General features: G+C 32.5%; 1 protein-coding gene across 1 annotated transcript in view; it reads right to left on the bottom strand.

Annotated features, from left to right (window-relative positions):
- The window catches only part of LOC126834476 (protein sidekick-2-like), a 119,393-nt gene extending 107,478 nt beyond the window's left edge, over nucleotides 1–11,915 (bottom strand). The window contains exon 1 of the mRNA XM_050566412.1: nucleotides 11,458–11,915. Within this exon, the coding sequence (XP_050422369.1) occupies nucleotides 11,458–11,521 (64 nt within the window). The 5' untranslated portion in view covers nucleotides 11,522–11,915. The remainder of the gene's footprint in view (nucleotides 1–11,457) is intronic.
- Nucleotides 11,916–12,121: the final 206 nt, after the last annotated feature.

The raw sequence follows: 12,121 nt of genomic DNA, 5'->3' as shown, positions 1-12,121 counted from the left end.
AAGTCTTAGGTTTTCCAAAATCCAGTAGCCCATAAAATATTGGCACTGTCCAAACTAATATTTAGAGGTAACGATAGACAGTGTAGTTATTAAAACGAAAATGGCAGCCTTACCAATCAGACGGAATACCCTCTACACTGATAATAGTTGAAATAAAATATAACAACTACTATGATTTACAATATATATATATCCAGAGAGGGGCGATAATAAACGCCGAAGTTCCAATAGTAAATATAAAAAATATAAGTTATAAAAACGAGTAATGGACAGAAGTTTGAAAAAAAATAGTAATAATATAAGATATGTAATAACTATTATACTCTCTACTAAAAATTTTGAGGCAATATAATCGTTTAAACTCGACAGCAAAAAAACAACAGCTATTGACAACTTTAAAATATATTATTATTCCACCGGATGAGCAAATGATTTACAAAACAGTTATTATTATTTATAAGCTTGTCGACTCCAATATCTTCAAAATTGCTGGAAACTTAGAGGTTTTTTTTGTAATCATACACTGCTACTACTATATAGTTCTTTTGTGCGTTGATTAGAGGCGTGAATTGGGGCGACTGAGGTGAGCTAGTGCTGTTAATTTGTTAAACTAACATTCCCAAAAGTATTTGCATTCCATACCTTAAGTGGTACGCGAGGGGGAGCAGATTGTTTGGACTACACTCTGACTTTGTAATATTGTCCGTGTCCAAACATCAATGTCTGTTTAAGTAATCTGATAGAAAACCCGCCTAAGGACTTCATAAACAATAAATACAGCATAATATTGCAAAGTTCTGTTTAGTTTTGATATAAATCTCATCGTTGCCGCACCGAGAGGAGGGGCTTGGAAAGTTCAGACACTTCAACCCCTTTAAGACGCCACAGAAATCGGTTAACAAAAAGCGCTATTTGTAGGCTATGCTAGCAAAGTTACCTGCGTTTTTCAATAATCTACAGGATCTGAACTTTCCAAGTACCGAGCTACGCCTATGACAATAATAATTGAAAATAACTACGGTATAGTGGACGCGTGTGGCGCAGTCGATAAGGCCAAGTCCTAGAATAGGTCTGCTTATGTGGAGTGGATCTCGATCATTCGATGATCGATTTATTACTTTGCAGACTACAAAACCGAGCAAATGTGTCAGTAAAAAGCTAAGAAATTTTAATTTCCCTTGCCGACAGTTAATTCTTTGACTTTGGGTTCGATTAATAGTTACATAATATATTTTCATAAATAAATCACCGAATGGCACCACAGTTTGTCGACAAAAACAACAATTGGATGCTATTAACGAATCCGATAAAAATGAAATCGAAAGTCCCCGAGTTGGACCGAAACAAACAAAGAGCGGGTTACGCAACTTATAAATACCGAATCGAACTCGGGAATACTAATTTTCTAAAATATATAATGTCGAGTTGATCACGTTTTCTTGTTCCTTTTACCGGGGCGTGCAGCGCATAACAACATCCGAAATGGAAAAACGTCTACAACGGCAAAACGGCAAAATAATTACAAAACACATATTACACTTAAGCATCAACAACATATTTTAGCTTCTGAGCTGAGAAGGTATTGTTTTTACAATGATGTGTTTTAATTTTTAATTTTTTTTTTTGTCTGGACCCAAGATATCTCGTAAACCGCTGAACCGAATTCTTCGTGTAGCAGCTTTATAGATCAGAAATCATACCTGGAAGATCCTTATTGAGGCAAAAATTAAAAAAAGTCACCCCTTCCCCATCAAAATCGAGAAAAACACCTAAAAAATATACAAATTTTTCAACTTAAAATTACGATGCTCTATAACTTTTTTTAAAATAGTCGAAAATGTTCCAGATTTATATGAATTGTTCTTCAAATATAGTACTATCGATAAACATTAACAAACCAAAAAAGTATTATAAACTTTTTCCCTTAGAAGGGATAGAATTTTTTTCTTTATTTCACTTTTTCAAGCAAAGTTTTAGAGATTTAGATCTGAAAATTAGACCAAAGGTAGATCTAAAATGGAACTATAACATATACAATTTTCTCAAAAATCTGTATTTTTTATTAAGGAAAACCCCCAAAAATAGGGTAAATTTACACTTTGGCCGTAGTCAGTTTGTAGGTTGCTTATGTGCGGAGTGAATCAACAGTCAACAGGTAATGAATATTTTTAATTATATTATTAATTATGATAAATGGGTAACTATGGCAGTGCATTTTTATAGACAGACGATCAACCCTTATCGTATCTACCCTGCACATGAGTAAATTTTAATTTTAAGTACATTTTTGCTGGTCCCACGATAACTTCTAAACCACTATAACTAGTTTGAACATACTATCCACAGATTCGCATCGAAGCGTTTATTTAAAAGTGATTCATCACATTCAGTTATAATAAAATCTGTAGATCTGTGACCTCTCCGTCCCCACTATTTATGGTTACTCAAGCCGGTGGATTTGATTTTTTTTTTTTTAAGGAAATTAAAGCTTTTTTATATTTGTATAAGCACAGATTAGATAAAACCAGATGGCGCACCTCCTGTAAAAGCAATCTAAACAAACGAAAAGTCTCCTCAACTCACAGAGTAACCACTGGTGGAACAATGAAATGTTTATGAGAAATTATTGTTTCAGAACTGAGCATCACTGCTAGAATGTGGTCACACCGAGTTGAGAAGGGTTTCGGTTATCAGTAAATGACAAAGTGCATAAGTTTAACAAAGGGTAGGTTAACGACTTGGGTATATGTAACGTACCATATATGACCTAGGTAAATTATAATGGAGTTTTTTTAAAAAAATTTTAACGATATCAGAAATAATATATTGTCAGATGTCCCGGATAAACGGTTGGGATAGGTCAGGTCGGACGTAGCTTATATAACTCCGAGGTCGAGTCGGAACGTATCGGTAAAAAAAAATACCCCTCGAGCAGCAGACGCATTACATTGGCCCTAACAAGTACAATAAATTTGTGTAAAAAAATCACGTTCAGTTATAGAATAGTAAACACGAGCATTAAAGCGGCGTCCCACTATAATACGGCTAAAAGAATAATATATATATATATATATATTATAAAAACTTGTCACGTGTCACGCCAAGTCAGAGAGGATTCACGCGAAAATGTCAGGGAAATGTATTTTCTATTATACATAATGTATATATATATATACACATATACTGCATAGAGTGCGCTCTATGACTTAGATTAAACGTTTCAGCCCGTGTATTACACACTCAACTCGAGAGATACACATCAAAACATATTTGTATTGTGTAATCTATCATGACATTAATATGAATGTCGTGTAAGTGCAACACGGGTTTATTCGTTTCGACATGCGAAACATGCCTTTCTCTATAATATATACTTCAAAGTTAAAGCACAAGTTTGACTTTAGCAGCTTTATGTAAATAATTAAAATGTCTACAATTCCAAATTGGCTACTTGCACCTTGTTGTAAAACGGTTAGTAGTAATAAAAAGAGGCTTTACCGCCCATTGTATACAAATTCTAGTTCAACGTTATATTATATTGTTTAGTATAGAAGATTCTTTTGCAACATCGAGTGTTTTACTAAATAAGAAGTGGGAGAGTAAATTATATATGTAAAAACATGTTTCAAATAAACTATAGTCATTTGAATACAATAAATTATGTGTATGTAGAAAAATGTTAACAGTATAATAATGGTAACAGTAAAATCTCAACAGTCAAATGTACAAAAAACATCACATTCGTTATTATAATTATCCATTATTATACTGTTTACATTTTTCTACACACACACAAATTATTGTATTCAAATGACTAAAGTTTATTTGAAACATGTTTTTATATTTAAAATTTATTCACCCACTTCTTATTTAGTAAAATACTCGATGTTGCAAACAAATTTTCTATAATAAAAAATATATAAGGTTAAACTATAATTTGTATAAAATGGGCGGTAAAGCCCCTTTTTATTTCTTCTACGGTTGGTAATATATCATAGGACAATATCCAAAGCATTCAAACGATTTAAACGGCATTATTAAACAATATTGAATGCGATTGCTAATTAAACATTTTTCCGCAGATCATAATGAACGAGGAAGAGCTTCGAAAATTTGCAAAAACTAATAAATATTAAATTATTGCGCAACGTTCGGATAATTATAATTGAACGGTTTTAATCACAACCGGAACGTTGGCCATTTTTTTTTTTAGTTTAAAATGCGGATTTTGTTTACCGTTGTTCGCGTTTAATCGAGTACAATTATTTATTTTTAATTAATAAAGGTAGGTAAATTGTAAAAGTTTTAAACAATACAATTTTGTATTCAACGTTAAGTTTTTTAATGAATTGTTAATCAGTGTTTACTCAAAGGGTTTTTAAAATATAAAAGTTCACGCACTCGTCGCAGTTAAGCTTTATTTAAAGGCGCTTTGTATTTATTTTCTTTTGAATAAAATATATCGTCTAGATACGATTTGGACCGGTCGAGTTGGGCAACAATAATAATTTAAAAATATTGTCGCGTACTATAAAATATATAATATGTATCAAATGCAGTAGTAACTGATCCAGATTAACTTGAAAGTTCTGCTAGAACTTTCTTATAATGTTGTTAGACTAGAAAAAAAAATTCAACAGATTAATACTATAATATATAATATTTTCATATATTAGTATATTTTGTTTCATACACCGTGGTACTGTGCTTGAGTAATTTATATGAAAACGCTTAGAACGTTTTTTGACACTTAATTTCAACGAAAAACTTAAGTATGCTAATGCCGGCCAAACGAAACTAAGTAAAAAAGATAAAAGAAACATTTTGCAGTTACCCTGGCACGGTCGTTATTTCGAATGACTATACACAGTTAGTGAACCGTTGTTTTTCATAACAATAGGTTTGGTACAAACAAAATGGCGACCCGGCCGGGGTGTTTTAAAATTAAAAAAAAAATAGTAACTTAGCGCTTGCATAAAAATATGGTTTGGCACGGGCAACGCTTTGAGATTAACCCAATTTACATTAAATATACCCTTTTGAACATTTAAAAACGTTTTTCCTGACCTTTTCATTATTATTATTATTATTACCATCGCCGTACAATACCTATTTCTGTATTTTTGAAATGAGTTACAAATTTGTCTATTTGTATATCAGTGAGAAATATGACTTTTTTTATATATATATATATATATATATTTAACTATTATGTATTGCATAACTAATTTTACTTGTTATAATTGGGACCGGGTAAGGCGACAGAGTAATTAAACACTGTCGCCGGTTTGACCACCATCAGTCATCCGGCAGTTTCTTTTACCGGACAGGTTACTGTCTGGCCACGGGCAAAACAACCATCCCTTTTCCGGTCCCAAAATTGTTTGGTCAGCACGGCCATATTATATTATTATAATCCCCAACCCGTAAATTCTTAGCCCATCTGCCAGGAATACTAATAATGTATACACTTACAAACGGTTAAGCGTGACCGAATGACAAATTATTATCATAACGACTGCACGCTGCAACTATTAGGTTATGAAAATGCGACATTGAAAATTATATACAGACATTAGTTAAGAAAATATTGAAATATATAAGATTTGGTTTTACAATATTATAGTAATTTAGCTGTTATTTGATAGTAAAATAAAATAAATCAAAGCGGTACAATTATTCCTCTTTTTGAACATTGTGTTCGACCAGGAGAATTAGTGCGTTAAAAAAAATAATTATAATTTAACGGTCCAGCGCGTTTATATTATTTACACAAATGAAAACTTGTGATGTAAAAATTACTATGGCATTTATAATAAGTTGTTTTTATGGCCGCCGCTAACTTTATACAAAACCTACATAGTGGAAAAAAGGATTATTAACTTTGCAAAACGGATAAAACAACTCAAGTCGATGCGCGTTTCCGGTTCGGTCCCAATTTCATGAAAGAAAAAAAACATATTTTAATTTATAAACATTAAACAGTTATACTTTGCTCGATTAAACGGTTTATACTCTGCTCGATTTGGACTGAACTAATATTTGAACCTACTAACTGAACACAAGTTTAATACAATTAAAACCCTTTACACGTTGCCTGAGTACAAACGGTAGACCTTTTTTTTTATATTTATTGACACGGGACGCTATATTTTATTCCTGTAGGACACTAGGTCAAAAGAAGGGTCCAACAGCTCAATAACCGCGTTGTCACCGGTGAATAATATAAGTCGACTTCGAGATTCCAATACACGCGCTATCTCTGTATATATGGGACGGAACTCGGCAAAGGATAAATTCGGAAGGACCATTGTACGCCGGGTACAACCTCCTCCAAAGGCCGCTGTTCGGAAAGCAATTAAGTCAGTCGCGAAAATTAGAAATTTCATTCGCCGGGCACACCCCCAATACATCCCTATTGTGAAATTCCATTTTTCATTGTTTATCAGGCCGACATACGCCAAGACCACGTCCCAAAACCCTTATATTATAGTTTAGATCCAGAGAAAAGTCTGTATTTTTGTCAAAATAGCTGATAATATGGGTCAGGGATATTGCAATAATGATGGCACATATTATACACACTGATTGTACATACACAATTATTATTGTTTTAGTAGGTCCATACAGTACCTATCAATATATATTTATACTGTTAAGCTCCACAAAATATACTTGGGATAAATTGACGGTAATATCACACTAAAAAAAAAACAGCAGTTTTACCTACCTACTCTTCGTCTAAATCTTACTGTGCTACTCGGTTGTTTGGCAACTAAATAAAGCTAAACCCAAAGGTATTACCAAACGATGGGTAGATTTTGGTCATAAGTAGTATCTATCCTTACTGGTCACTGTAAAAACCTAATGCCAGCAAATAATAACTGTTAAAAGAGTATAATACAAAATGACAGTACAGAGATTATGTGATTTACTGGAATATTGTCAAATAGAGTGGGCTAATTAACAATGTAATTTAGCAACATAAAACAGAGTTAATAAAACCAATTAAACGGCCGGCTAATGTATTTTCGTGTGAAGAAGTTTGAAATCAAAGCGGCGTAAGTCCAAGCAGAGTAATTATGCAAACATTGTAGAAATTACTTATATCTATACACGGTTTTAATCTTTGCCATGCGGAATTAGTTAAAAAAAAAATTATATATTTATTAAAAAAGTAATTTAAAAAAAAACACTTAATTGGCAACTGTCATCCAAGCGTTAATAAAAAACAATATTATGTCCTTCTATATGTAGTTGCCCTGACTTTTCCAATCAGAGCTGCGCTGACAATATGTTTGTACTGTATAATACAGTACTTGTTGTTGTTTTTCAATTTGATTTTCTTGGAAATAAATCACTTTTTTTTGCCTTTCCAAGAGAGAACATCACACCGGGGTTTTATTGTCGACACCTTTGTTTTGTTACAGTATTTTTTTTTATGTATTCTACTTAATCTACTGCGTTGGGTACTCTTGCACGGTTCGACGCAAAGGCAATGGGATTTATCTTAATTCCCCATAAGTCATTACGGTTTCCTATAATATAATACAGCTGATTGCGTTATCGGATGTTACAGTTATTATTATTATTATTATTGTATCGTTAATGTCGCATTATCTTATACCGAGACGACCGTTTAAATTGTATAATAATCCAATTGAGGGCCAAAAATAGCGGTATTTATGCAAATCAAACCGGGTTCGAATATACCTACTTCGTTTTATAAGCTAATTGCTTTCCGAAATACTGTTACACACAATAAATACCGTATACTTATTTGTATGGAAGTAAAAAGTGCACATTTTTTTATTAGAAAAATATACAATAAGCATAAGGTAACGATTACAATAAGAAAGATGTGTTCGTTGTTAACGAAATAATTGTAATAAATGTCTCAATTATTTCACCGCCAATTAAATATTATAAACGAGAAAGAGTCGTTGAAGCATAATGGATCTAAAATTAATTTGAAAAAATGTCTTTTGAAAAGTAATAAAATTCAACAATCAGTATTAAAAAAAACAACTCATTTCTCATTTCCCCTCCATACGTATCAAATTATACCCTCCATTTTGATCTAAAAATTAAAACTGTTAAAGAAGAAGCAATAACATATTACAAAAGATTCCACTCTCGACTAGCCTCCCACTCTAATCCCCTAATAAAAGGTCTTTCAACTAATGTTATTCCTGGTAATCCTCCTAGACGCTTAAAGCGCAACTGGTGTAGAGATCTATTAACTTAACTTTAGTTAAAAAAATTAAAAAATAATCACTTAAAAGTGTCATTAATGGGTGGCTCCTTTTATCAAGTATGTCATGTTATATTTTTATTTTAGCTAATACTCTTATTGTACCCATTGGGAACAGATTGTGTATATATTAATAAAGAAAAAAAAAAAAAATTCTCATTTGACTGACTTTTAAGGATTTTAGTTTGAGAGATGTACGTTTAAACGCTGTACAATAACTTGAATCTGTTTCCGTATTTTTTTTTTAACCGTACAAGTTTTGAATGAAATATAAAGTAATTATGTACATTAATTTGTGTGAACAACTCGAAAAAATCGAAATTACTTACTTAATTACATTGTAACAATGATATTTATACTGTAATCTCGTCCTTTCATTAAATTAAAAATATATGTACATTTTGTAATAAAGAAATTATTTATTTATATCTGATTCATTGACAATACTAATAAAAGAGGAGATTTTAAATTGCAATAACAAAATACTCATTAAATCCCTTAAGATATTATGATGTAACTTTTGTGTTTATCAATTTATGCAGCGATTTTTTTCCTCTAATATATTTTTTTAAACTTTTTTTTTTTATTAGAAGTAACAAAAGCTTCAATAACAAAGATTATCGGCCATGGTACATAAGGAAATACATACAAGTAGAAGAATCTAACAATTACTGATGATCACACGGTGGGGGGGGGGGGGGGTGGAGCCATTAAAGCTTACCTGCAGCAAGTGTTGTATTATTTCTCAAAACGGTCGTAAATCATTGCAATAGAAATGTTAACGTTGCCGATAAAATCCGAAACGCGATATGTTCGACCTGTCTTGATAGATGAATAATTCAAAATATAATGTTATTGTTATCCGAAATTGCACGTTAAGTAATCCGGAACTGTCACCGCCGGCAACGGAAAATTTAGCAGCAGAAGGCGATATTGTAAAATGAATAAACGACATATTCTGCCGGTTTCACCGGCATCTGTTAAATACACTTTTATCACAATGTTAGTTAACATCCGGTTAAATGAAATAAGTTTCACCGTAACATTATTATTGTTAAATTTTATTTGTCAAGTTACCAAAACGTTAACTGGGTTACCAAAGCGGTTACCTGGATTCCAACGTTCTCATTGGTTATTAACATATGTGATAACTGATAATTTAATTTCGAGTGGACTTATTGGCCGGGATTATAGCTAACTTGGTCCTCACCGGTCGGCCTAGTGGTGTGGTTTGCCACTAAAAACCCAGGTAGTCACCCATCCGGGATCAAGCGGTACCAGTCGCAGCTTAACCTCAGGCGCCTTGCGGCAGCTGCGGTGTCCACTGCGCCACACCGTACCGGTGATTGCAATTATTTAATTTGTCAGTTTATTTTTTGGAATTTTATTTGACTTTTTTTTAACGTTTCGGATTCATGTATAATTTTTTAAAACATTGTTTAGTGGTCATTAAAATAGTTTTTTTTATTTTGAAAGTCTAGAAAAGAAAACGTAGGTATGATAAGAATTATTTCCATTGTTATACTCGGAACAGGCAAGACATATAATAATATTATCTAAATTACAAAACATTATGATATTTGAACCTATAATGCAAGTCTATGCCATATTCCTTTTTACCTAATTTACCTACGTAAAATAACTTCTGCTTACCTAATAAACAGTTCTCGAAGTTGTCTTTTCTATTGTTTTCTAAATACTCAATAATAATAAAGAAGTTCGTCGTCAAATGTGCAATTCATTATTATATATTACTAATATACTCAGTCAACAACAATTATAATACTATTTCTGAACTATAACAATATAAATATTATATATAAGTACTAAAATACATTTTAGCTATACAAGCCGATTTTGGGTGGTTAATTTAACAACCGTGTTAACAATGTGTTGAGGCTAACAAATTCAATTGTTCAACTATAAGTTGAAATCTTAGCAAATGTTGGTGAAACCGGCTGATTATGTTTTTGACCGCATAAACATTTTGTAGGGAAAATTTGAAAAAATATATCCAAAGGCTTGAATGAATAGGCCGGACGATGAAATTAATTTACCGGAATTATGACGAGAGAAGTTTTTTTATTTTATTGGGCCAAGGGTCGCAAAATGTACGCATACAATATATAGAATGGATATCCCTTCGCTACTAAACCTATCGCCCACAACTCTCTCCATTGATTGATGTGCCACTCGAAAATATCACACGCTCCTCTTGTGGGACGAGACCGCACCTCGCGACCCTATTTTTTTTACACCGTTGTGGTAAAAAAATGTACATAACAAAAAAAAAAAAAATACCTCCATCGCCGACAACGATAAACAAGTTTACAAAATTATTTTTCGAGTAAATTAAAAAATTCAGCCAAATTTTCCCATCGTTTCGGGCAAATTTAGTGAAATATTATTTAATATGGTCGCATAGTTTTTGGTGTAAAAGAACCGATAAACGCTTTAAACGAATAGCTATTATTTAGTAATGGTGACAGTAATAGCCGGTTGTTCTTAAGGAAGACGTTCAGACTGTTGTATTTATGTTTCACTCCACTGACTTCATCGTTTGTTTAAAAAAACTGATTTTTTGAACTGATTTTCAAAGCATTCGCCAAATGAAAAAATAATTGCAAAATTTTCGCTTCAAATCTATTTTATTAATATATATATATAGAAATAAAAATATTTTCGAGCAAATTAATTCACATTGTATCAGGATAAAAACAAATCGCCGCTATTATTGTTATTATTATTTTTTTTTAATAGCTTTGCGTACATAGTATAATGATGTCAAAAAGTCGGTACACAAACAGCACAATGTATACAAAAAAAAAAATGACGTTTTTAATATTTAAAAAATATTATTTTTTTTTTGTCAACAAGTAGTTTTATTATTTTTTTTTTTTCGAAATATAAACATTTTTTTCGTGTGTTTTGTTTTTTGGTAAACATTAAAATTGTAATTTATCAGGTACATATATGACAGCGCTGTCGCTTTAGTATTTCTCACAGGAATTAATTTTCTTATTTTTCCATTTTTCTTATTATTTATCCACTCGAGGCAACGCGTTTGGTTATCTCGGCCGATACCGATCGGCGTATGACTTATTAAAAATTTTTTTAAAAAACGCTATAGCCAAAAAAAACTTGGGAATTTTTTTGTAAAAAAATTATTATCTACATATATTATATATTGAAAAAATGATTACCTTGGCAAATGGTCGCAGCGGTCATCCACATAAACAAGACGGCCACACGTCCGACGCCGTCCATGATCGTGCCGCGCTCGTCGACTTTCAATCCATTACCACCGGCTCTTGCACGAGAAAACGAGATAAGAAGAAAACTGTTGTTAGTTTTCCCTTTTGAAAAAATGAAAAAAAAATTTGTAGTATTTAATTGGTATTATTAGCGTGTCCCCGAATTCAACGGACGACCGTGGACGATCGCACTGACGGCCGACATATCTTCGGTCGGGGAGGGACAAAGGGACAAAGGTGGTTAATTGTTTTGAATTTTTCGCGACTGTTTTTTTTTTTTTGAAAAAAATTTAATTGAAAGAAAAAAAACGCACACACAATACCACACACACACGACCGTCACGTTACACTGCGCCGATTCGACGTGGTCCGCTCGCTGGTCGTCGGGATAGCGTGTGATGTGCTGCTGCTTTTGCTACTGCTGCTGCTGCTACTGCTGTTGTGCTCTCCTAACGCGGGATGAGCACCGCCGGATTCTGCGCTAACCCGAGACCTTGTGTAGGACGCCCGCCAAAACAATAATATGCATATATATATATATATACTGTAAGTATGAATATTTTTTGGAAAATTTGTTTCTACCGGCAAAACCGCAGTAAAAAAAAAAAACGCC

The sequence above is a fragment of the Adelges cooleyi genome, unplaced genomic scaffold (assembly GCF_023614345.1).
Source record: "Adelges cooleyi isolate 19-005CV unplaced genomic scaffold, UGA_ACOO_1.1 ACOO_flye_CR_arks_rails_tigmint_CR_PRNA_21, whole genome shotgun sequence".
In the NCBI taxonomy this organism is placed as follows: Eukaryota; Metazoa; Arthropoda; class Insecta; order Hemiptera; family Adelgidae; genus Adelges; species Adelges cooleyi.
Note: the sequence above shows the minus strand (reverse complement) of the source record. Positions and strands in the feature narration are given on the sequence as shown.